Source organism: Plodia interpunctella, chromosome 13 (assembly GCF_027563975.2).
Source record: "Plodia interpunctella isolate USDA-ARS_2022_Savannah chromosome 13, ilPloInte3.2, whole genome shotgun sequence".
Lineage (NCBI taxonomy): Eukaryota > Metazoa > Arthropoda > Insecta > Lepidoptera > Pyralidae > Plodia > Plodia interpunctella.
The window spans coordinates 5,962,815-5,990,628 of NC_071306.1; the positions used below are offsets into that span (position 1 = coordinate 5,962,815).

Sequence of the window (27,814 nt, forward strand, 5' to 3'; positions counted from 1 at the left end):
GGATTATTATTTCCATAGAATATCATAGTTCTAGCATGTAATGTTTTTATATATGTAGTTTTAGCAAAGTGTTTGTAGATCAACGTAGTTTGATGAACAAAACCAAAGTTGTATTAATAGGGAATATTATTGTCACATTTATCCCACCAGAATTTGTTATTATTTCGAAAACTATGGAATACGGCTCACGCTGTAAAATTTTCGAGCCAGTAAACGGTCGAAAAGAAGCTCGAAATAGTTCACATGTAATTTAGACATCATCACATGTGTTTATTAGTAAGATTTTCAGTTCAAATCAAGTTTATATAAATTTATGACCACAGTTGACCAAATAATGCAGAACATAACCTAAAATAGTGTTATTATTTTCAGAATAATCAATTTTTTCTTTAAACTCGCACTACGATTGCGTAGAAGGTATTTTTGGTCGTAAATCTCAACAATATTGAAAGTTGGCGCTTTTTGCCTTCATTGGCAATGTTCGTGTACCTTCGTTGTACCAGTAGGGCCATCTGCGCTGAGCTTTGCGTAATATGCCCTATTATATAAGTTCTTTTTTTTTACTGTGTGTATTCTATACAAATCACATCACTACGTACCATTAATTTTTAATTTTTCTGTAATGTTTTTCTGGTGTAATACCAACCTTTCAAAATGTAACAATGTTTTTCATGCAAGTACTTTATCTTCTGCTTTATTTATTACTTTATTAAATACACATAATTATACTTTAAAATTTATCAAATAATTAATTCAATATATTATTTGTATTCATTTTGAATAATTAATAAAATAACATAAAAAAGTGACGAAAGTAGCACACTGGTGATCGATACAAGCGCCATACTAGGTGGGTGTTAAAAAATGGAACTAATTGTTTTACGGCCACTCTTTGTTCCGCTGCAGTCGTCGTCCGAAATCATTATTGCGTACATTCTCGAATTGTTACGTCTTTATGCAGCAATGCTATGAAATATTCCATTTTTATATGGAGTACAGTAGTCGCACATAGTGAATCGTTCATTAATGTAAGATTGGTAACACTTACTATTATAATAATTATTAGTTAGGCCATGGCAATGCGTGTCCCCTATTAGAAAGTGCTTGATGCTATGACAAGGAATAATAATTATACACATGTGCTACATTTTCTGGAACACAAACATATTGTATTCGCGTATATATCAAATACATTATCTTCAGAAGGGTAATATCACTAAATCTATCATTATCATTGTGCAATGTAACAAAATGGCGGTCGTAATTTCCACGGGTAATATTTACTGTCAGCTGTACGTCTCGAAAAATATTGGGACTACGTACCTACTTATTTTATAATAGAGAGATTTGTGCATGTTGGCTAATTTAATTTTCTATTTTCAAATATGTTTTTTAAACCTCTTACAGTGAAATTTATTTTTCTGGGGTTCTTTGGTTGGTGTTGGTATTGTGTTTTGAAATGTTTCTCATAGTTATAGGTACTAGGTATTTCACGATTAAAATATTGGTACGATTATGTAGTAATGCAGAACATGATATTCATGTGATCGTTTTGAGATAAAAATAGTTCAAATGTTATGCGACCAAATTGAAAACACGCATATGGGCTGTGGTCGCCTCCCGCTGATGAAAAAATTCGTTTTGTGCTAGTGTGAGTTCATGTATATACATGCTATGACCTCGATAAAGGAAAGACACATAGATATCTTGACACTGACGTCATTCATTCGTGGCGACTTTGCGTAGTGAGAGCGCAGCGACACCGAAACATTGTGAAATGTGAGCGGCCACTGCTTGTCTTGCTTGGCTGTATCTACATAATTTACTTTGAATTTGAAAGTAGTGGCTATGAACAGTTACTGTACTGATTTCTGCCATAATACATGTTGAATTTCTTATTGCGCATAAATAATTGTGAATATTGGAGAACTGCCCATTTTCAATGCTCATTGTTCCAACGAATATTAGGTATAGTATTTAAGAGAAGAGAGTTGCCTTCAGGTAGCACTTTTTAGGTTGTTCAATAATTACCTACGCATTTAGTTTTAATATAATTACTACACAATTCTTTGTGCTTAATGCAAGAAAACAAAAGAATAGTGGGAATGTATGTGTGCGTAATAGTGTATATGTGTGCGACTTATTTAAATCGATTCAAGTCTATCAATTTTGTTTACATTTCTAACCTTCAAGTGAAAAAATCTCAATTTGTAAAAAATGTTACCTATAAAGTACATTGAAATAACTTATTGCAGTAGTATCTATATAAATCATTTTCTATAAAATTCGATATAATTATTTACGACATGCTGCCATTTTGTTGGTAGGTATAGTGGTAAACATAGGAAATCTCTTAAATTCGGTAGGGTTATCAAATATGGCTGCTTGATGAATCAGTGCTAGGCATTCCGTTGAACTTTTTATGCATGCTAACAAATTGATAATTTGATAATATAAGTATCTTTATAATAATGTATCTGTTTAATACTTATAGATCTTAACATATTTCTTATTTTATAGGTACCTACCCATACTTAAACTTACTTAGGTACCTAATTATGTATTATCTACACCAAACTATGACCTATATACGTCTATACAAATTATCTAATTATATACCTATGACATTCGATTTAATATTGGCTCTATGTTTTGTGGGATTTGTGTATATAAAATGGCGAAAACTTAATGCGTCATGCAGGCAATGGATCGATAAACTTGACCGAAATACTTGCATGCACATGAAGGTTAGGTAGGGACATTGCTTCCACGTAAAAGTAGCTATTTATCTATTGGATTTATTAAAATTGGTATTTCTAATTAGCGTGACCAAGGTATTCTGTTTCAATAATACTTAACTATTACGTAATGGCATAATGAGCATTTTAGTTCGTGTTTTTCTAATAATTTCTGCGGAAATAAAGTATTTGGTATGTGGGTATTGCAAATTAAATACCTTTTTGTATTATTTATAAACCAATATATGGTTACATAGGCATATATATATACAAAACAAGTTTAATATTTTTCTATAGGCAGGTGTACCTATGTACCTACCTCCCGAAAGCTTCATTGATCAATGATTATCTTCTTTATTGGGGTTTAATTTAGCGGCTAGTATCGCATTGCATGGTCTATTTCGATGCCGTAATATTATGTTTACCGAAGAGTTACCTAAAAGCTAGGCTTTAGAACTTGATACTATAATCTTCAGGCTCTATCAAACCAATTTCAATTTCATAGCAATAATGGATAACAAACATTATGAGTCTCTCTTTTTATTAGTCTAAATTCTTTTTATTAGTGCTTTAAAAACAAGAGTTATTTGTTCAATGATATTTATTTCAGCTTATCCACGAAAGTAAATAAAACGAAAATCTGTATACTAATTTATAAACACTTACAAAAGTGTGTTATATAAAGCTCGAAGCTTGTGTTGGTTTTCTTTTTTCGTGAGTACCAAATTGAATTGTATTCTATTAAGTACCTAGCTAACAGATTTAATTTGGTACTTGTGTTCGGCATAAAATGATGCTAAACTATGTTTATGTTAAACGCGTGACTTTGCTCCCGATTTTGTGATACTGAAGAGGAACCTCTCTTCCTTAAAAATGTTTGTAACAAAAATTGTATTTCATCGAACCGGAATTTTCAGAGATTAGCGCGTTCAGAAAATCGTATCGTCTTCATTAAGCATAGTCGTAGATAACTAATACTAACTTCGCCCGCGTGAAACTAGCTTTCTTGTTTGATTTTTTGTTCCTATTTTTTTTTACTAAATAGTTACTTCTATAAATGACATATTTTAGTGCTTTCAGCGAAGGGAGAGAATTAGGCTTTGATTTTGTATAGCACATAGCCACGTATCGTTCTAATTAGTTATTTTTCTCAATTCCAGTGATACCTTCATAATGGCGGATGCAGCAACAAATTTGGAAGACTTAGAAGATGGGGAGATTGAAAGTGACGGAGAAGATGCATCTGGCCCGCAAGCAGAAAACAAACAGGAAGACAATGTACAAGTTCCTCAGGAGAAAAGTAGTCAAGAAAATATGGATACTCAAGAATTTTATTATTCTAAATCAGGTAAGAAAAAGAAAAATAAATCAAAAGGCGAGCAAAAGTTTAAAGATAAAAATAAGAAGAAAAATAAATATTCTAGTCCAACCATCGAAGAAGATTTTGCTGGTAATATAGAAAAAGCAATTAGAAAAGCGATGAACAAAAATGATGAAGATAGTAATGTTGAAGAAGATGTTGAAGATCGCCGAAAACATAAGAAAAGAAAGAAATATGACAATAAAGATGGCTTGCCAAAAAAACGTAAAAAGCAAGAATATTCTGATGAAATGGACGAAGATGAAATGATGTGTGTGAGGGGTGCGTCACCAGTTCAGAAACCTTTAGATTCTTTTGGAGAAGATGACAGGGATTCATATGCTTCAGATAGCAGTCATGAATCTCGAGAACAACAGCATCAGCGGGCTCAAAGAAAAAGACCTCAAAGGGAGCGCAATAAGAACCATAAAAATGATCGGAGAAGAGTTCAAAATCAAATGCAGGATGGAGATGGAGTTTGTTCCTATTATATGCAAGGGAAATGTCATAAAGGTGACGATTGCATATACTCACACGATGCCCAACCTCCTCGGAAAATGGAACTATGTAAATTTTATTTAATGGATTGTTGTGCAAAACGAGATAAATGTCTTTATATGCATGCAGATTTTCCTTGTAAATACTACCATACTGGTCTTCCTTGCATTTTTAAAGATGATTGTAAATTTGCACACGGTAAACCATTGACTGAAAATTTAAAAAATATTTTATTAAAACATATTGAATCTGCGCCTAAGGAAATTTTGGGAGATTTTCCTAGGTTACACAGAGAAGGAGCGTTACAAATGATTCAAGCGACTCAGTTAAAATTGATGCAGCAATATTCAGAGAATACTGATAATGATGATAAAACTATTCCTTCTCTGTTTGATTTAAATATACAGAACCCTCAAAATGTAATGGATAATATACAATCAAATCAGTTTAATAACGAAAGGCAAAATAAAGTTTCTCCAAAAATACGGCAGTCCAGGTGGCAACATGACAATACTAATCAAAATTTTAACATAAATATGTCACCAAATAGCAGTGTTGGTACTACTAATGTTTTGAGCATTAAGAACTTAACTGGCGTTTTGACACCGAGGCAGATTTCCGATCTCACGAAAATGGGTATTGATAATTTAGATCAACTAGGACAGTTAACCGTATTACAACTGAATAGCATTGGAATTTCCCTAAAACAAATTACTGAAATACAATTGAATACCATGAACATACAAAAATTGGGGTTGATTAATCCTAACAATGAACAAACACAACTACCGTTTGCAACTACCACATCTTCTAACAAGGACTTGGACTTAAGAGTTCCGCCAGTAATTCCAATTTCTAATAATGCAACAGTAAGTACGTCTTTGCCTGGTCAGGATGTTGATATGCGGTTCCAAACGCCATCGCTTGCTATTCCATCGCCAGATGATAATAGTACGAGTAATATCATTTTAAAAAAAGAGCCTCAGGCAAATAAAGACATGATTGATATTGATCAGTATACTAAAGATGCATTAAAGTTTGCCTTGAAAGATAAAGAAAACATAGATGTGTCAAACGATACATATGAAAGCGAAAATTCTATTATGCCACTTGAAACAAAAGATGTCGATCACAGGGTACTTCCTTTCACAGACGAAAATTTACTAAAATTGCAGTCTAATATTAAAAAAGAATTAGAAGAGATTAATTCGAAAACAGAATTTGATACTGATATTCGTTTTCCTACTATGAAGAGAGAATCCGAAGATACTGTCATTAAAAAAGAACTCGATACCGACATCCGTTTTGGTTCTAATAAAAAAGATTTTGTAGATAACACTATAAAAAAAGAATTTGACACTGATATACGTTTTCTTCAACCTGAGCCAATATTCAAAAATTCAGAAAAGAAACATCGTCGTTCAACGACAGATGACGAGGATAACTTGTTGATCGATGAAAAATGGTACTCAAGTGATGAGGAAAAAGGAATTAAAAGAAAGTCGCCCGTTTCTTCACCGAAACCACATTCACAATCGCCTCTAATTCCTGCCCCCCATGTTATAGAACCTTCTTCCGTTTTAAGTAGGATTGGAGACCTTTCAAAAATAGATATAAGCGAAGAGGTTACAAAATTGTTAAATACAATGAAAAACAACTTGCAGGAACCTAAATCTGAAAACATCATTGAACAAATAGGTTCACCAAAATCAAGGGATCCTAGGTCTCGAAAATCTCCGGACAGAACTAGTGATACGAGTAAAATTTCAAATAAAAAACCTACGCGAATTTCAATATATGAATGTGTGGATGGGGAACCAACTGATGGCCGTAGAAGAACGGATGTAGATTTACGACAATCTGAATTTAAATTACCCACTTTTGGAGACACGGATCTTCGGCAGACGACCAGTGGCGATATTGATTTTCGTATAAGTTTGCCATTTAAACCAATAAATAATTATACTCCAGCGACTGAAATTAATGGGTCAATAAATAGTCACCCTCCTATTCCGTATAAATTGATACCCATAGATATACCACGACCGGATTACACTGATATTAGAGACAGTACAGCGAAATCGCAAGCATTAATAGATCCGAGACTGAGAAAAGTGTTCAGGTTATCAATAGAAGAGTCAAACAGTGATAGTGAAAAAACAAGCAAACCTGTAACTCCTGCTGCGCCGCGAGTTGACCCACGCCGAAAACCAAAAGATATCTCAGACGTTTCAAATCCAGACCAAAAGTCGAGCGCTTTAGAATTACAAAACATTTTACAAAATTCTAACTGGTATAAAGATTTAAGCTCTACCCAAAAAATATTTGTTAATCAACATCTTGCACCGGTCGTTCAAATCATAAAACAGTATCAACAAGAAAAGGCTACTGGAAAAAAATTAGACCTTACATTTTTACAAAGTAATACAGTGTTGTGCAGTATCTTTACTAATTTAGGCGTATCCCTGGGAGATAATGGGGAATTTTCTTATATTCCAAAGCCGAAAGAAGCTTTATTAAAAACTCCAATCAATTTTAACCAAAATCAGAGTCCTTTTGGTATGAACAACATGCCGATGATGCCCGGTAGCATTGATGGCAACAACACGAATATGATGAATATTCCAGGGATGGGCATGGGTGGTATGAACAACATGAACGTTGGTCCGATGCATAACTATAACCAGCCTATGACAGATCCGCGTGGTGGACCTGCACCCGGTCTTCTAGGCATAGCTCCAAATATTCCTCATAATTTTAGCAATAATAACTTTGGTGGTCCTAGTAGTTTTGGTAATATGGGTTTTAATGGGCCAGGACCGGGTAATGATTTTAATTTTATGGATGGCGAACAAAATTTCCCAAGATTCCCTAATCGAGGAGGTCATCGAGGTCGAGGTAATGACAGGTGGAACCGTGGAGGTTCTGGCAGAGGACATCGGGATAGAAAAAACTTTAACGACCGCGGTGGGTGGAAGAAATGAGAGACATTAGTGTATATACAGTTAGTTTTATACTTACGATTATAGTATAAATCCTGTTAAATTTATTTTTGTTTAAATAGAGTTAGTAGTCCTTCCACATACTACGAAATGTGATCAAGGTGATAATTATTAATGACAGACTTTTGTAGGTACACTTTTATAGGTAATTTATATAATTGTAAGTCTAAGAAATCTCGTGTACAAGGTCTTAAGTGTAAATATTTTTGCAAAGTACATGTATTATCGGTCAGTGGTAGTATTACGTGAAAATTGTGGAAAATAAAAAATATGAATTATGCTTGTAACAAGAAGTATCTATTATAATAGCCAAATGTGTAAAGACTGAAGGCAATTTTTGTGTTATGTAATTAATACGAAATAATTTAACATTATACGTGAAGTTTTAGTTCGACAGACCTAATAAGTTGTGTAGAGGTCACTATTAATTTATCATGTTTGTTTAAAACCAATTTCTTGATTCATACTTTGCCATGCAAGTAATTTAATATTTTCTACATGTGGACCTAAATAAATCTAGAAGCAATATATAGACTTTCATTATACTGTACTTTAATTTTGTTCAAATTAATTAGGATCAGATTATGGCCATGTAGTATCGAGTCGTTGTACCTATAAAAGCCTACGCAATTTAAAAATAAATTCCTATTTATATATATATATTTTTTGCTTTGAATACATACAAACCTTTTTTACTACTGTACAGACCGTATATATTTTTCAGTATTAATTTGTGAATTTATATGCTTTTGGAATGTGTTATCGATGAAATGTCACCGGTGTTTATGAATGGATGTTTTTCAGTTCAGTTTCAGCTGAATTAAATCGGTGAGTATATGCCAGGTAAATAATACCATTGAGATTCAGTTATCCTTCCATATTTATTGTCTGTAAAACTGATGCTATATAGTTTGAAAAATCTATTTTCAGTCTATTACTGCCACTCTTTAAGTTTATAGCGACTTGTGATACCTTAGTGAACGTAGCAGCTGCAAAAAATAAAAATTAATATCTAGTTAGGTTACTTTCAACTAGTTTCAACTGGATAGATTCATGGTGACGAGACAGTAGAAAGCAGAAAAAGCAGAAAGATTACATAGTTCATTTCAGATTGGTTTCATAATAAATGAATCCTATCTTCGACATTTTTATCGCACTCCCATTTTATTTACGACGCTAATATTTGTAAAGCAAATTAATCATGTTTTGTGGACACTTACATAAGTTCAAAGCGTCGATATCGTCATTTTCATCAGTGCAATTATAAAAAAGGACACATTGTTTCGGCGACAACTTTGGCTGTGATACAAAGTAGTTATATAAAAGTTCCATTCCTCTGGCCGCTGCTTGAGCCGTGCTTGGCGAACACACGAGAATCACACCATGTACACCCACTCTTAGTGTTGGCCAACAAGGTTCAAATCTGAAATTAAGGGAAAGATAAAAACTAAATTGTAAAAGAACACAAAACCCTTATTACATAAAGATTAATACAAATGCTATGTATATTTGTTTGATATCTAAATCTAACTACAAAAAAAGTAAGCAAATGCTTACTTTTCAATTTTACCTATTAAGTATGATTTTTTTGCCTCTGCGACAATGGTCTGTTTTATATTTTTATCAGTAATATTTTTTCAACTTGTGGAGATCCAAATTAGTTTAATAGTAGCTAAAGTAAACCCACACCAGCTTACCAATTTTTTCTTATATACTTTTCACAACTATTCTCATCGCACAAGGATATTTATATATTGGAAACAAAATAATAAAAGTAGGTAGGTAGTTATTACACAAGTGTTGCTGACCACGGGGTGATGGGAAATATTGTAATATTTGAAATAAACTTTGAAGTTAACTTACTTATGGTCGCCACTACAATCCCAAAGTTCAATATCAATGTTAGTAATTTTTCCGTTAATACTCAAATTGGACACTTCGAATTCAACTATTCTGACTCCTTGGGTAGGCCTGGGTGTTCCATACCACTCGTCTATATTCATGGACTCTGATATAAAGTTAGCAATTTGTGTCTTGCCACTCTGTAAAGTTAATTATTATGTTGTCAAAAGTATTTTTAAGTATTAAAATACTAAATTTGATATTGGTAGACTAACTTCAGAGGGGCCAATCATCAATATTTTCAGCTTAGGGGGAAGCATCTTCTGTTAAAGATTATCTATTCGCAAATCATGTAAAATCACACAGGAAATCCAATAATATTTATCACAAAACACAATAACAATCTCTCAGTGGACACCACTGGTTATGTTATGCAAGTTATTTCCATAGCAACGTTGATGATTGTTGTCATCATAGAATTAGTAGATACTCCGTAGATTATATACTAACTTCATAGTCGTCATAGATTTAGAAGGGGCCCCATTGGGAATTAGTAGATACTCTGTAAAACCCTTATCCAAAATCTTTTCCATAAAGTACTTATTAAATTCATGCCCATACCTTATCTCTGATTGTCGTAGATTTTTGTCAAGCTGCATGCAAGCTATTAAAAAGGTAGGTATGTAGTATCTTACAGAGAATTGAGGTACTTATTTATTAATCAGTTTTTATTATAGAGAGAAAATAAACTAAGTAAAAATACTTATTGGTAGCAGTAACGAATGAAAGTTCGTAAAACGAATCAAAAATTCAGGTTCCACCGAGATTTGAACTCGGATCGCTGGATTCAGAGTCCAGAGTGCTAACCATTACACCATGGAACCGTGCTAGCGTGTTATGAAATATTGACTTTTAAACTGGGTTGTCGTGGAGATTTTATTTTCTAATTTTATTTTAAACGAGAGTGGGAATTTATGACTTTCCATCATATTAAAACTGCATCTACTATTATTTTTTTCGGAGAAATGGAAAATAAAATAGAATCTTTTCTAAAACCCATGGCCGAATCATCTGGGCCAATTTTTATTAAATTTGGTATTGAGTTAGCTGTACCTTGGATTAACACATAGGTTACTTTTTATGCCGATTCCAGTAGGATTTGGTCAAAAAGTCTGGTAGTCAATGGTGCGTTATAAATTAGATGGCGCTATTGTGCATAACGATTGTTAATCCGCGGGTAACACCACGTGTTGCAGCTAGTTATTGATAATTTAAGCCGAAATTTTTTATTTCGGTGACATCCCTAAAGGCAATGATACTCCTTATCTTTAATACAGCCGTATAGCCGTGTGCCCTAACTATAGGGTATCAAAACATTTTCTTTTTTCAATCGTGGCCAAATTCAGTTCCGTTTTCCTTCCTATGTACCTACCTACCTACATAGGAATAATAATAAGATACATTTGTGTAGTGTATTTTTAAATATTTTTTGCATGTACCTAACATTTTTTACATTTTCGTTATTGGTTTAGTACCTTTGATCAACAAAAAGAAAAAAAAGAAACCTACCTTGGTAGGTCTATCTTGGTATATCTATACTTACCTACTAAGCTAATACGATAATGAAAATATATGTTGCTAACACGAGGACAGATGGTTCAACCCTGAGGTTCAATCAATACTATACACCAGTCTAGCGATATATTTTTTTATTTCTCATACTTGGAACGTGGCAATAGTTATATTTTACTCAAACAAAGGATAGGTACCTACCAAGGTATTTTTTTTTCTTTTTCTTGATCTATGGTATACCTACCTAGTAGGCTAGATAAATACATTCAATGAACCTAACCAAGTCTTGTGACTCACAAGACTTAGTTTCATTGAATGTATCTAGTCTTAATTGCTTTTAATCTGATTAATTTCAATCTCATTATCGATCGAATTACAAATATGCTCCAGGGTCCACTGATATTTAAGAAATTTAATTGTCCTTTGAGTCCACTGGTAACTTTATCCATTGTGTAAGTAATCCGAACAGAAATATTATTAGAAATGCCCAATCATTCTCCAAATAATCTGAAAACAAATGATAATTTTTATTCATTGGGGCAGGTTATATATCATACCGTTATAGCAACTAGTCTTTTAGTATCTTTGTTCTATGGAAATACTCCATTCCAATGAGCAAAAACAAGGAAGTATTCAACGGTGTCTACATGCCTACGTCCTGCCAATATCGCAGAGGTTGAAATTGACTGAGACTAAATCTTATCGAGATTACAGACCTTTAGTTGCCCTTTACACGGATGATATAGTGTTTATATAATAAAAAAAGAAAGAAAAGAAATTACATTACTGCGGCAATTTAATGGTAATTCCAATAAAGATTTTTAATTACAATAGATCTTAATTATATCGGATTTTTAGTTTCTACCATATAATATTTATTCATAATGCGCTATGGTTCCTGCCATAGCAACATGCTTAACTGATTATACTTAGGTACTGAATTGTTAATTTTAAGTCGCATAGTTGTAAGTTTATGTATATTTTTTTGTCGAATGAAATTATTTTCTTTCTTTATTTCTTAATATTACCTACATAATATAAAGGTAAATGCACGTAGGCATCTACATACCTACGTTCATATATGTGCTAATCCCTGTTGTTTTTATTGTTGCTTATCATAGACAGGTAATCCAATCGTGTAGTTTGAGATTGGTGCTCAATGGGAATGACGTCACTGCACCTAAAATTAACAGTTTTATGGAAAATCCAGGCAGTACCTTTGAAATAGGTACTGCCTGGATTTTCGATGCTCAGAAAAATAGAGGAAATTAGTTTTTACCCAGAATAGGGATCTACACTACAATGCTACCTAAGCACAAGCCAACTTACAGACAAGAGAAACCTATAAAAGTGTTACCTCCTTATTTATTGAAAAAAAAATGAATCTACATGTCACTGTACATACATGTGACACAATGTATTATACCTATTCTGTAACCTGTGATCACGAAATAAACGAATCGAATTGAATTGAAGTCACATATCCACACTTTCCTTATTTTGCCACGATGGATGAGCTGATAACTGTTCCTAACCACCGACGCCCCTAGGAGTTAGATAAAAACTACACGGGCTAAGGTTTTCTCATTCATTTATTACCGAGCTCCACTAGTCGGGACCGTTATCTAGGATTGCAACGGAGGATTTAGCGAAATAAAAACAACACAACAAGTTAACAGTACTTATAATAAGTAATTACATTTATTCATTTAACTCGAAAATAAGTTAATTTATCAATGTCAATTTGACAGATTTATGTTAATTAATGAATAATGCAGAAACTCACTGCATTTCTCTTGCAATCTTGCATAAACATCAATTCTTATAACATTAAATATTTTAAAAAATTACTAAGTATATTAGCATATAGTTTAGCAGATAGAAGGTGTGTTAACTATTTTGAGACGACAATAGAAATTCTGAAGTGCGACCTTGCTCCAGACGGTGATTATAAGCAGACAAGGCCGTAACGGTGAAAGCCTATGTTTTGCATAGTCCTGTTGCACAGATTACCGTCATTACGCGATCCGTTACGCACTTGCAAAGCTTTATAAATAAAATATCGAGAGGTGTTCTTTGAAAGCTCAGAATATTATGAAGCAGACAATGACCTTATTTCGGTTTAGTTATAAAAATGTGCGGATTTTGATGAAATTTCGTTAAAGGATAATGTATCGTATAGGTACCACTGGAGCAAATTCCTAAAGCTTTCGTTAAGTGTAGCGTAGCGTAGTTTTTTGTGCCCGGGTATATGGTTACATAACATTGTCTATCTACAACACAAAAATCTGATCTACAATTAGGTATTCACTTTATTCTTTAGCATCCAACTTTTGATTTTTCTTTGGAATGCACCGCTTTTGGTTCGTTACAATAGCTATGAATAACTAATACAGTTGCTTTGACGTCGCCGGTGGCCGTATATAGTGAAGAAGCAATTTGCAAGACGCGCAAAGAAACAATGAAGGCAAATACAACTCGGCCACATTTACTCTAGACTTTAAATGTGCAAAACTAGCAACGAAAATATATCAGGATATGGATCGGTAGCCGAACTGTCATGGGCCATAAGGGGAATAAGTGTGCTATTCTTTTCATGCTGGTATGGAAGCGGAAGAAAAATGTAGAATGTGCCAGCTGCCTCTCTTCCCGCTTGCTATCGGCAAACAGTTTGCTGAACTTTCAGCGGTTTCAAGGGCTAGCAACTTATCACTATTTACATGCATTTAATAAAATGTCACACATGCTTTTAAATCACTATTTAATCTCAATTTCACTAATAAGTCTTTGAGTTTTGCAACTCTTAGCACTGTCTACCCCGTAAGATATATAAACGTGCGTGATTCTGTTATCTGCTAACTATACTAAAGGAGCTGGATGTCCGCGGGGTCTGCACATATCACCGAGGTCCAATGTTAATGTGTCAGTGCTATACAACGGTAGGTAGCTCATTTAAATTTACTGAAGCCCTTCATTCGTCATCGTCAAATCAGTCCTGACATTTGAGAGACGTTTAAGACCTTTAATTTCTCCTGACGAGACGAGGTACAGACATGTTATTATTTTTTATTAATACGAGTATGTTAAGTTGGTACCTAGTTTATTACTCCTCTAGAACTGTTCCTATTACTAATACGTTCGATGAAAATGAAAAGCTTTAGGGTTATATTTATAACAAAAACCTTCTCGAAATATATTTAGATGTTAAGTTAATGCAGACTTTATCTCTAGTGCCACTATCAAACTAGTTCTAATTGACTAGGTAGTCAAAGTAGGTACACATTGTTATTGTTATACATAAATATAATCTAGTTATTACAGTTAGAATGCACCCGGAAGCCGTGGAACCCGGCCCGGACCAGTCCAGAACCTACCTATCTAAATTCACTGCATTCTTAGGTTACAAAATGCTGTTATAGCTATAGATCCTATACCGTATTATGCCTGTGCCAGTGTTTTGTTTTTGTAAAGCTGTGTTCAGCATATGTTTTCTATCGTAAAATCTGAAAAAATGATTTCTCACTTATCAGTCTAGTAAATTTAACTCAGGCACGTAAACACATTAACTATACGCATTAGCTACAGTCACATATTTTCAGTAATAAGGGTAATAAGTAGGTACCTAACGTAGAAGAAACCATCTATATCAAAGAGGAAATAAATTACCAATATCTGGACGGAATAATCAGTGAGTGATCAAGAGTTCTGACCAGCCTAGGCTAAAATTCCTCCCAAACATTTTTAGTTCGCAACGCATTTATTTATTTACTAGCATTTGTCTCGATCTAGTTGAAATATGTAGGGTTGTGAATCGAATTGAGTAGGTAGGGGCTTGTGAATCTTTATCTATGCGTCCTACGCTACCTAAGCAAATTCATATTTGGAAAGGTTCGATCCTTTGATTGGGAACTTCTGTAGATGCAGAAAAAAAATGTTACCTTGAAATGAAAAGAATAATGTAAAAAAGGTAAAATATACATTAGTGTGTCTTGGTTTTCCTTAATTAGCAAAATATTATAAATTCAGTAACAATGTACGAGTAGATTTTTTGTAGATGTTAAAACGATAGAATGCGTTCACATATCATGAAGGTTTTTAAGCCACTTTAGAAGGAATAAGTCATTGCTTCAGAAACTTCCTGTAAGTAAAAGCAGAAGCATCTCTACAATCTTTGCACAACCATATACTTTGAAATTGCATTGGCTTGACCACTAAAATTCTAGATCTTTGCGCCGAGACGCATGTCTGATCGTGTGATACCTCTATGTTTTATTTGCTAGAACCATTTGATATAAAGCGTTTTGTTCACGGAGGCGTCAACTCTTATTTCACTTACCCACGTCCGCCCACCTGCTCTACGTACATTGTACAGTAAACAGCACATCGGCTGCCCAAACTCATTGCATTTTACTGTATCACAATTACATAAGGTTCATGGAATGTTAACTTGACACACATACAATTGTACTCTACACTACAAATGCAATGTTATGCAATATTGTACTGCACAATCTGTACAATATATCACGGTTCGCAAATTATTTCTCGTCTAGGTACGTCGCTCGTGTAAGCGTTGTCTTTACACCAGTGCTAAAAATTAAGTGTTTTGTCTTTAGTTTCAGAATGAATAAATCTTAAAACTCGTTCGATAAAATTTATCAATCTGATTTTAAATTGGAAGGCTGTGTATCGTACTCTATCACTGATCCAAATTGAACCAGAACGAGTTCGCTGAAAGTTAATTAAGAAATGAATTGTGACACATCGGTAATATAATGGCATTTAATAATACCGCTATCGGGCATTATCTATAAAGTGTCCCATATATTTAATAAAGTGATCGCTGCCGTTATTAAATAATTTTAATGTAAGACATGCACTCGCTATTTTCGTTCGGTTTATGGCCTATCGGCCGAGGCGCGGTATTAAAAACTGTGTCGCTTTATTGCAAAGAGATGACCAGAATGACTCGGAGTCATTATGAGAAATGGGGGCTTGTTCGTAAGTGCAGTGTTTATGGAAATACTGCGCACGCATGTTAACTTCTGATGCATTAAGGTTTTATCATAAGTAGTTCCAAGTTACTACACGCCGTATTATGGCGATTTTTGAAATTATACTTAATATGAAGTTACCAAGTACCATTCACGACTTGATCTAGTTTGCAAAATAGCATGTATAAAGAAGGTTGACAAAGACATTAAAATAGTTTTGAGAAAAAAATCTTGATATTTTCTCGGACAACATAATTAAGGTAGGACTCATATCGTTATAATTATCAAAATTGTCTTACTTAAAGTAGGTAAAAACAACAATTTCAAATTTGACAAAAGTAGCTATCTAGCTAGAGCTAAAATTGTAAAATAAATCTTTCGAGGGAGACACTAAACTATGAAATAAAATACTCAATCAACTAACAAATGAGCCTATAAATAAGAGCGTTCAGAAACATGTTCGAGAGCCCTACAGTGCTATAAAACGCTACTCGGGAAAATCAAAACCAATTACACAAGTTTGCTGTATGCGAAATGAAACTACTACGACACGACGAAGAATACAGTGATATTATGTAGATTTAGATCTTTGAGCGGGAGTAGTATACTATCTAGCATAATAAAAGCATCCGGGTTCGTCGAACATCCCGCGTAGGCGCACCTAAACGAAGTAGGCACCAAGCTAAGTATCCTAACGTTGTTCCCAGGTCATTGACCGAGTTTAGCCTCGCCAGCGGTAGATTCGCAGGATACGATAAATTTCAATAGTGCATTGACTGCATGCTCTATTCTAGGGTTGCCAGAACTCTTGATAACCAATACGGACCCTTTTTTAGAGAAAAATCTTTTGTTAAGCTCCTTAAAAAAGGTCAAGAGCACAGATTTTGACGAATGAGCTCTTTATTTGGGTCTTGTCAAAATACGGGACAAGATATGGGACGGGGAGGACTAAAACACCGGTGATGGTCCCGTAACCACGGGAGATATGGCAACCCTGGCAATTCCAGTCCTGCGTCGTTAGACAGCCGGGAAGTTCTATATAAAACCAGATTTAATTGCCATTTTCCCATGTTACTTCCCTTATTAACATAACCATTTGTAACTGAAATATGATGACATTCGTTACACTTATTTGAATATGTAAGATACGTAGCTGATTACGCGTTATCTAATAAATGTTGGATTAATGCATCGTATTTAAATTTCCTATTGAGTTACAAACCAGATTTCCCGTAACGAAGCATTTTTTTATCACGAATTTATTAGTGTAGCATGGAATGCATAGATTGTATTCATTAATATAAAGTTTTAGTTATCAACTTTTGACATTTATAGATTTTTGAGCAGATAGATTTTAGGAACAACTTTATATATCACTGAATTTAGTTACACGGTTTATATTGAAATTAGAATTTGAAAGCTGTTATTAAAAATATAGTTACGTATATGAGGTTTTTATTTCAGATTTAATGTGGTAATTTTGAAAAAATAACATACACAATCTTAATTCCAAAACGTTTGAGGAAAATGAACCAATATGAAGCGTCACCTGCTTGAAGGAATCTACATGCTCTATGACATGCATTGCTCGCTGAAAATTGCAAGTAAGCAAACACTGTAGTGGCATGTCTACATGACTAGCAGGATGTCAAAATAGTAAGAAATCATATTGTGCAGTCGTAGAGATATCAGAGTGATTCTACGTTATTGTCTCTACACTGATGGCTTCATTATATGAAAAAGAAAACTTTCAGATTAGTTTATTTTTATTTATGTAATTGATTTTATAAATGTAATGTTGATACATTTGTTATTCTTCCAAATTAAAAATGAGAGACACTATCTTTTCTTATACAAATTGGTTTCGATATTTATGTATTAGACCTAAATTATATTTATAGATATTTTAATTTTAAATGTTATATCATGTAAACAAAAATCTGTAAATTAGATGTTTCTGAAAACTATGTATACACAATGAAATATGGTTTATCTTCAATCGTGCAAACGATTGATGATAAACCATAGATGAGATGCAAATCTTTTTTAGGGCGATAGTCGGTATGGTAACAAGATTTTAGAATAAATAGTCATTACTGTAGATAAATATATTATCGCCTTAGAAGACGCTTCAAGACAAGAAAACATCTAGATGGAGCAATTTCTACGTCTCGCATTTCTTGCCCGGGTTATTTATCACAACGGTCGTAACAATCAATCTCTAATAGGTTTAGTCTGCGCTCGGCCTTATGTTTTGAGTCGAGGGGTAATTGTATCGTTAATCAAAAAGGCTTTCTATCGGTTCGTCATTTACCAACTTGTACAGTCAGCAGCGCATCAACCTACCCAAATTCTTAACAAAATTCACCGTTTTTACATCAGTAAAACGGAAACATTTACGCTATTATGTGTATCTATACAGTTCCTGGTTTATTTTCTTTTACAATTGCATTAATAACTCTTTTTAAATTATTTAATTCGTACGTTTTTTATGGTTGTAATAGTATATAGTTGAGTTTATTGCCCTATAAAATGGATATGAAACTGATACTACAAATACTTTATTTGTATTTTTACTCATGTAGATAAGTATCGCATCTACGAATACTGAGTTAATGAAAAAACTAATCATTCATGGAATACTTAATTGCCACTGCCGGGTCTTGAAATATTACTTTAAAGTCAATGTTTTTCAACACACAATTCTAATTCTAAGTAGATGTACTATGGTTCTGATTCTGTTGAAAAATACAGAACTGCATAGTCGGCCACAAAAGGGAGTTTAACTGGAAAATTCTCTGATTTATTGGGGCCACAAAAAAACTGTTCATGTTTGCTACGTGTATTTATTAGCAAGTAGGTAAGTAAGTATCTACAGTACATTATACATATTTGGTTATGCTATACCATTTCATGACACCAAGTTAGATTTTTAACGAAAAATAACTTTTTTGCCCATATTTTATAAACGATTTAGAAAGTCGAAGAAAGATATAAATGGGTTTTAAAGCTTTTGATACCGATAGGAACGGAAAAATCTCAAATATTGAAATTATAATCATATTCTAATTTCAATACTTGAGATTGTATTTGAAATTAAAATCGTTCACGGGCGTTTGCTAGATTTCTTCACATTCTCGAGCCATTATTAAACACACTATTAGTGCGTAATAACTGGGAATGCTTTTTGCTTTGGCTGTTAAAAATGTTTTCTAACAGCAACGTTTACAACTCACAGCAGTAAAATTAAGCTTAATGCTGCCTCTAAATGCTAGGGTTAATATAATTCAGTTTATGGTAGGAATAAACTTGATACCTTCATTTTTATCGTGTACAACTTCGAATTATTGCAATCGATGTTTTTTTTTGTATATAGTCCAGGTTGTGTATATAGCCCCACTTGACGATACAGAAGGTGGTCATAGCATTTCGTAAATTTTGTAGATTTATTCTGTTTTAATGTAATCACATTAGGTGGACATAAACGAATTACATAACTCCAACTCCTCTGTGCTTAATTAATTTACTTATAATCAAATGCTTTGTCTGATAAGCCCTTAAGTTTGATATGTACCAAAAAGTGTACCGAAATACTTATTTTCATTTTATAGTGAGAAAGGACTGTTATGTGTTTCCAAGGAAATGATTATCCTGTTGTGAAGATATTATAGCATCATTAACGTGTTACGCGGAGTAGTGAAATTAGTAAATTTCTGTGTAATTCTACCGGTTCGGAGAGGCGGCGCAGGCGCAGGGACGCGCGACGCCGCTGCGTGCTTCGCCTTTAGGAGTCAAATTCCTCTGGAATATTATCGTTTTATCTGTAGTCTAAAATGAGTACTTAAAATGCAAAAAAATATTTAAATATTTTTTTTAGTTACTTCTCGTTTCATGCCAATGAAACAGCGCGATAAGTATTTACTTTTTTTAATATATAGTACGTAATTCTTAGAATAAGTTTAAGCGCAATATATTTCGACACCAAAGAATCACGGCACAGTAAACCTATCTCACTGTAAATGTCATTTTCATAATTTACAACTGCGGCTCGAAAGTGCAACATGGAATCCATCTGCACAGTCTAAACCAATTTTGAGTCTTTTACATTGCACACAAAGTTGAATTTTAAAAGATGCTGTGCAAAATATAATCTTACTTGAAATGGGATGAGTAAGCATGTGTCAGCGAAAGATGTCCAGGCCTGTATGACTTCCAGTATCTGATGCTTTTTTGAGTCATAAACTTGAGTGATCGTTTCGAAATTTTATGATAAATTAAAGTAATGGTGTAATTCTTTATTATAATAATTTATGTATACAAGTAGTTATTTTAGAATTCATAGCGGAATGCAATTATAGTGTTTTAAAGTAATTATAGGTATCCAGGAAATTAAATATAAAATTTTAATGCATAGAATCTTTGTGTAGCTGAACAACTAGTCTTTTCCCCTATCAACTTTGAGATTGTAGGTCATTTTAAGAGGATACAAATCATTTACTTTTATTTTTTGCCCTCGTCATATTCTAAAAAATAAATTGGTTTACAGATCTCTTCAACAACTGCTGCGGTAAACATGTTCAGATGCAGTGCTTGGGCGACTGAGATCGACCCATCTTATCGTTCCATTCGCGGGTCTCAAAATTAGGATGCTTTTGTTTGCAATCTTTCATCTTTGCGTAGCATATCTTATGCGATGCCTTGGTAATTGATATTAGGCCCTGCTGACGCCATATCTTCCATCACTGGAAATAAATGCTCGATGGTATCAGCAGCACAATGAGCCTCCATGACTACCTACTCCATAACTATTGCCCCCATTGAAAACTCGCGTCCCGATCGCTATCAGTTATTTATTGTTTTTAACGTCAACTTTGCCCATTACTTTCACTTGCATTTTGCTTTTTACTTTTTTTGATGCCCGTGGCTAGAGTATAAAACTATTAGAAAATCAAAACTATTTCAGTAAGACACTATCGTCATCATATTTATTAAATACTTATTAAGTATATATATACATAACTAGACTGTCTATACCATGGTCTATACTATATAACTAGAGTGTCGTATTTGTGTATGAATTAGAGATTGTGGTATATGTTTTTTACAATGTTGGTTTTGATTTTATAAAAAGTATTAAATTAGAAATAAAATAGCTTTTGCCAGCGGCTCGCACCCATCTTCTCACCTCCACATATCTCCAAAGTGAGGTGTATATTTGCGGGAAGTTCAGAATCATCGTATATATAATTTTTTGATGTGTAATGCGGTTAACCGTTCTTATTAGAAGCAAGATATCTTATTACTATTTCAAAACTAAACCATAATAAATCAATATCATATCGCTGAAGCTCTAAGCCCATCAGCTGTGAGATTGAGTGCCTCTGATAGGAATTTGCATTTTCATTGCAACCATCTGATGTAATTGCAACAAGGCAGCTTGCAGACAGAGCTATCAAATTGATTTATTTAGCTGTTGCGTGGAGTTATAATGAATGCCCGTTGGACCTCATTTTTCGATTTTTTCTGGTGCCCACTGGATCTGGATTTGATTGTACCCACATAATAAGTCCATAGTTTTGGTAAAATCAATTTATGAAAGTTAAGTGGGCACAAGGATTTTAATGGGATATTGAATTTTTGAGGTCCAATGAGTGAGCACAAAATTTTTGATAATTGATGCAAACGCATAGATAGATAATAGATAAATTACGAATAAAACTGCAGTAATTTAATTAGACGGCCATTAAAATGTTAGCAATATGGATATGAAAATGGTATTAGCAAATTAAGAGATTTAATAGAACTTTTTAAGACTATCACATACGTGGAGATAATTAAGCTATGTTTAAAGACACATTACCTAACCTAAAGCGTGTACAAAATTTCATAACAACCCGTCCAGTAGATTTTGCGTCAAAAAGTAACAAATATATACCTCACAAACTTTATAATATTAGGTGGATTATTAGGATAAGAGGCACTAGTTTTATAAAAAGGTAGGCTACTGTATGTAATAAAATATTTATAGGGCGGTCTACAGTTTTCCGTTTTCAAAAGAAACATGTTAAAGCTACCTATAAAAGTTTTAGCAGTTCAATCAGCTAAATAAACAATATAAATTCACTTTCAATTCATTGGCGTTTTATTGTACATCTGCTAATGTAAAGAGTGTTTAATTTTCGCTGTAATCGTAATAAACTGCACTAAATGGCAGCGCCGCGCCGCCGACGTGGTAAGCCCTAGTAAAGACAAGCTCACAAAGGCTAGTTAATTTCTTATTTACGTGGTATTTGGTATATCTTGAATAACATATTGATTAATAATTAAGCTTAGATCGGACAATTCTAATATTTTCTTTGCAGACCATATATTTCACTGAAGTACCTACTTTTTTGTTTTGTCCGTTTTGTTGGCAAACCGGGAATATATATAAAAAGATTTAAAACAATAAAAATAAACCAAATAAAAAAACGGATTGCAATACTAAATAGTAAATAGTAATTCTCATTTCTTCACCTGTATCAATCGACTATATTATTGTAATAGTGAGAGAAACCTTTTATTGGCCTTATTATTGAATAAGAATTTGTATTGTATCCTTTTGTAAACGCTGTTGGTTTCTTTAATAAATAAAAAAATAGTCAGGATTGGTTGACACACACACAGTATTGCTTGGCTTGCTGCAGCCAACAGGAGCAGGAGACGCTTTCATTTATTTTTATCACTTTCTTGACAGACTGTATCTATGCAATATCAGATAGCAAAAAAAAAAACTTGTATTATGATATAATATTTTCTGCTACTTTACCAAACATAACCGATATACCTAGCTCTAATCATCTTCACAAAAAATATGTCTCAATTCACAAGATAAAATCCGGCCAAGGAGGCGGTAGTAATTGATTGTTGCGCGAAACACGCTATCAGGTCTATCAGCTGATCTGCAGGCACAATGTCCAATAAACCAGTCGCCGCTATCAGATGCTGCAAATGGATCAGTTCTTGCGTCCGTAACTCTGCACATGACAGACTTTAGCTCATGCAAGCGGGAATCGATGATTTGTATTTTAATTTAAATAATGATTTTTTTAAATTTTAATTTAAATTTTAATTTTAATTTAAATAATCGATGATTTGTATTTTAATTTAAAGATGAAAATTTCTGTAGCGGGACTATTGACAGCATGCCGCTAAGGGATACAAAGCCTATAGGCAGCTGATAGGCAAAAATAGAATTCCCAAAGAGGGTTCACGCCAGGCAGGCGGCCGGTTTTCAAATATGCAAAATGCAAAATGTGCAACCATAATAAAGGTAGCCTTTGTCTATCTCTGTGCAAAAATTGCATCAAAATCGGCCCAGTAGTTTTTGAGCTTATTGATTAACAAAAATACAAATATTTTCTTTTTATTTTATAGTGTGGACTATCAATACTATTCATACTAATATTAGAGAACAGATTTGTATTTTTGTTTATACTAATAGTATGGAAGTGGTAGTGGATTAGTAGTATAATATCGGCTAATAAAAATGAAGGCGTAAGATGGATGAATGGTTTTAAAAGGAGATTTGATTTATGTACGGTAACATTGTTTTATGTGATTGAATAATTAAATTAAAGTCGTTTTATTATTCATTCATTGCTGATCGACATCGGAGGTACGTCCATTTCGTCTTGTTGTAACTAGTAATTAAAAGGCATAAAGCTTGTTTCTTTATTTTTTTAATAATATATTTAATACTCGTTAATGCGACAGTAATTTGTTTTCATATCGCTTGTTCCTGGTTGCATTTGAGGCCGTTAAGCCAAGCCCAAGGTCGGCATAATAAATAAACCTTAAATTTTGAAGATTGTGAAGGCTGTGTACAACTGACTCTTGACTGACGTCACCCCTCCTTGGGAATGTTATAGTTGCAAAGGCCATGTGCCAACCGCCTCATGCCACGCCCCTTAATCGAATGTAATTAACGTTTTAGGATAAATCGTTATTCGTATGTTTTATAAAAACTCCAGATTTATTATAAAGTCAAAAATATTTTTATATAAAGTAAATAAGTCAAGATAATTACCTAGTACTGACCTTTATTTACACTTGGAACCATCAACGTTTTGATAACATATTCAATAATAAAATAAGATCACTTTCTTCCTTCCTAACTATATGAAAACATTCCTATGTTAGATTCCTTCGTACTATATTATTTGGTTAACAATATTTGTCATTTTAGTACGGAATCCTAAACCACTTAGCATAAAAACACTTTTGCCATTCAAATTTGACTGGGTTTATCAATTGCAATAAAGTACGTGTTATATTGAGAGTTTGCGCCTAACATTTACGCAGTGTGGTAATAATATGTTGGTATAGTTGGAATAAGCTTGCCTTATAACGCTTCATGTGGGTGCGTAAAAGGTAATAGTAATATAACACATTGACTATACAGTCATTTAAAGAGCGTGCTTGTCGTAATATGAAACTCGAACGATAATATGTTGTCATATTTATTAAATCCATGGATTTAGTAAGTACTTTACGGAGTAGGTGCCTACTAATTCCATGGTTCAGCCAGATACTTGATTTTAACGATTTTGAAATGATATTGATATTTTTATGGCGACACGAAATAAAGTTTTTCATTACCGCTCATTATTCACTAGACGTGCCGATTACGTACTTCCGAGGTCTGTTCACGTATAAAATTACGTTTATGATAATAACACAGTTAAATGTAAAATATTTGTGCAAAATAGAAAAGATATATTGTACTTACTCTGGCAGAAGAGACAAACCCAAGAAATGCTGGCTTGGTGTCGTCAAGGATGATATGCGTGCAACTGACAACTAGGGATTCCGATGAACGTGCGAAATGGAGCCAGACGAAAAAGTACAAATGCGGACTCTGGGCTCCGACGCTCAACGGCTGGGAAGAAACCAAGAAAACGCTCAGATAAGGTATAAAGTAAATTTAAAATGAAATACAAGTACATTTTATTAAATAAGAGTAAAGGTAAATTTTAATAGAAATCACATGATACTTTATACTTTATTTAAAAAAAAACGATCCAGCGTACGTAGCATGGAGGTTTTCGTAAAATTAGCTTTTTTCGGTTGTATACCTCAGTATACCTACATACAAATGTATGTCTTTTTTATTTATTCTCTAGTGCTGTATGTCAATCAATATGCTTGTTGAAAAATTTTATTTCCCATTTCGTCAATGAGAGTTATTAGGTTTTGATTGCCTCGTGAAATGGCAAAATATGCGGCATTAATGATCGATCATATCATTTGATACCGTTGGCTGAGGTATATTTTTAAATATTTTCATAGCTGAGAAAAAGAGGACTGGCTTATCCCGCTGATAGGTTTTATAATCGAATCATCATTTTGGCAGATTGTAATATTATGAATTTATGTGAGCAAATACATTTCAATTAATTCTTAAGTATTTATTATTTATTAGCATTATTACGTAAAGTGTCTACCCCGCTATAATGACATTACCAAGCTATTTTATTTCGTCACACGCTATTTACTGTGAAGAGAGTCCACAATAATTTTCCAGTGTCAAATTATATTGTGAGGGTAATCACAATATAATTTGACACATAACCGCATTAGGTTTTGTACTGTGTGAACTGTATATTATATGTCCCATACAATCTCGTCATTAATTTGAAAAGTCTTGAAAATATTTGTTTTATGGTTTTGGGTATATATGGTAAAGAAGCTAAATAATCAACCTTGTGGAAATAAAGGTTAAAAATACGTAAAAAATAAACTGTTTTTTTTGCCGTCTGTTTTATTTATGTTAGGTTAGCTGTTTTTAGGTATATTTGGGTACAAATATTATAATGTACAAATATACTAATGCTATATACTTGCAACAGTTTTCAATCAATAACAGATTTGAAAAATTGAAATAGTCTCTGCTGCAGTAAAATGTTTTCATCATATTTTTCCTAATCTCTCTCTCTCTCTCTCATCAGAGCGTATTCTCGGTTGCTTTCTTAGCCGTTGAGCGACGGAGCTTAGGGTTCGCTATATATCATCATATTTGAAAAAAAAAACTTATTACAACTTTTCAGATTTAGGAAACAATAATCGATATAACAGCTACCTATCCACTTTATTGACGTTCACTATAATTAAGTCATTGCACAAACTGACATGAGATGTAAACATTTAGTTTAATAGCTATAATGACATGTTCGGGTGGAAGCTTATCTGTTATTATGTGTATTGTAAACGGAAATGTACTGACAGTTTTATTTTCTTTATCAGTAATTTTTAAAACAATATTCTCATGGGAATTATTTTGATGCTGTTATTAGTTGAAAGCTTTGAAAGTAGCTGAGTGAGACAGATATACTTACTTATTGTAAAGACGTTAGAATAAGCTATAGTATAGTGATTCGCAAAACTATTAAATAAATGACTATAATATGTTGATGTTTATAATTAAGTACCATCAAGTTTAATAAAAAGTTACTTGTTTTTGTTCCTCCCAAACGTATAGGACGTTTGGGAAGAATAAAAACAAGTAAGTACTGAAGTATAAGCCTCTATTTTTATATCTGTAAGTATATCTTTAACAGAGTTTATAATAAATGTGATCTTCCATTCAAACTTGGATCTCAAATGCGGCTTATTCTATTATAAATGATAATCCCAGGATAGGCGGCAATTGAAATACTGCTCGGGGTGGGATTTATTTTCTATTGTCATGTCGTACAGAGTGGTCGCCATGCGCACGTAATAAATAGTCTATAAGGATAACGATTACTCTATATGTTTGACTGTGTTAATATTAGCAATAAAGAAAAAGTATGACAGGTAGTTAACACAAATCTGCGTGCCATCGTTTAGACAAAATGACGTACGTTCTACGTTGCGTTTTTCTGCGCATGTTAAAGTTAACGGCAAGTTAGTTTGATTTTTTTTTGTGTACTTACTTCTTTTTTTTTTGCCTAGCCTATAAATTTCTAGTTCCATGCGCTCCTTATTGTGTGAGTGAGTTATCTGATGTGGACCTCATGTTTATTAATCTAGAAGACAGTTTGTGTCGTGTTTTGATTGATATTGCAGATCTTTTTGCAAACAATACTAGGCTAAATATTTATTATCATTGTTCTGTATCTAGTTGACTATTTCCAATACAATTACAAAAAGTTTATCATTAGATCATTTATCTTAGCAAATTTTTAAATAACTTAAGTCCTGAAAATTGTAAAAAAAAGTAACTTATTTAGTATATTTACTTTAAAACTTTTTTATTACTTACTACAAATTTTGGAAACTGTTGGTCATCTTTCTTGATATCCTGTAGGTAGTATGTATTAGAAGAGAAACTTGTTGATAGAAGTTGACAGCGAAGTCATCACAGAATAATTTATTTGTTCTATTAGCTCCACACGATTGCAACTGATTAAGTTTGAGTTGCACCGTCAAATTTGACGTTGATTTTAAAGGGCTCGTCGATGACATTTACACCAAATGGCATACTTTGCGTATTTTTGCGCACGTCAAAGTTAACGTAAAAGTCGACGGTGCAACCCTGCCTAAAACTTAAGAAAATATCCACATAAAAACATGGAAGTAATAAGCGCTTACAGCAAAGGTGTCTGATATGACAGGTTGTGTACCTTACTCAGATTCCTAATTCGCCACAGTGGTTATTATGGTGGAAGATTTATCATCAATCATGGGCTGGATTGCTGGCAGGCGGCAGCAGAAGCGAGAACATGAAAAATGTAATCATTCATCATCATTCACTCACTTGCTCACATGAAACACGTGTCAGCTAGA

The 27,814-nt window shown here is 33.3% G+C and overlaps 2 protein-coding genes, 1 long non-coding RNA gene and 1 other non-coding gene across 10 annotated transcripts; 1 reads left to right on the forward strand and 3 right to left on the reverse strand.

The window, feature by feature from the left end:
- Positions 1 to 831: 831 nt before the first annotated feature.
- su(sable) (suppressor of sable) lies at positions 832 to 8,126 on the forward strand. Of its 7 annotated transcripts, none has more exons than XM_053753642.2 (2): positions 832 to 850; positions 3,899 to 8,126. In XM_053753642.2, the coding sequence occupies exon 2, from the start codon at positions 3,912 to 3,914 to the stop codon at positions 7,578 to 7,580; it is 3,669 nt and encodes a 1,222-aa protein (XP_053609617.1). In that variant the 5' UTR covers positions 832 to 850; positions 3,899 to 3,911; the 3' UTR covers positions 7,581 to 8,126. The 7 variants fall into 7 exon arrangements, with proteins under 7 accessions (XP_053609617.1, XP_053609613.1, XP_053609610.1 ...); XM_053753638.1 differs by lacking the exon at positions 832 to 850 and adding an exon at positions 868 to 1,028; XM_053753635.2 differs by lacking the exon at positions 832 to 850 and adding an exon at positions 1,085 to 1,207.
- Positions 8,127 to 8,460: 334 nt separating this feature from the next.
- LOC128674763 (intraflagellar transport protein 22 homolog) lies at positions 8,461 to 9,882 on the reverse strand. The gene is made up of 4 exons (XM_053753643.2): positions 9,716 to 9,882; positions 9,462 to 9,640; positions 8,819 to 9,021; positions 8,461 to 8,587 (listed from the first exon to the last, which is right to left on the reverse strand). The coding sequence occupies exons 1-4, from the start codon at positions 9,758 to 9,760 to the stop codon at positions 8,466 to 8,468; spliced, it is 549 nt and encodes a 182-aa protein (XP_053609618.1). The 5' UTR covers positions 9,761 to 9,882; the 3' UTR covers positions 8,461 to 8,465.
- Positions 9,883 to 10,252: 370 nt separating this feature from the next.
- Positions 10,253 to 10,324, reverse strand: TRNAQ-CUG (transfer RNA glutamine (anticodon CUG)). Its single transcript has one exon. It is a non-coding gene; the product is annotated as a tRNA-Gln (tRNA).
- A 1,764-nt stretch (positions 10,325 to 12,088) lies between these two features.
- On the reverse strand, positions 12,089 to 27,408 carry LOC135309832 (uncharacterized). Its single transcript, XR_010370051.1, has 3 exons — positions 27,291 to 27,408; positions 24,777 to 24,926; positions 12,089 to 12,192 (listed from the first exon to the last, which is right to left on the reverse strand). It is a non-coding gene; the product is annotated as an uncharacterized LOC135309832 (long non-coding RNA).
- Positions 27,409 to 27,814: the final 406 nt, after the last annotated feature.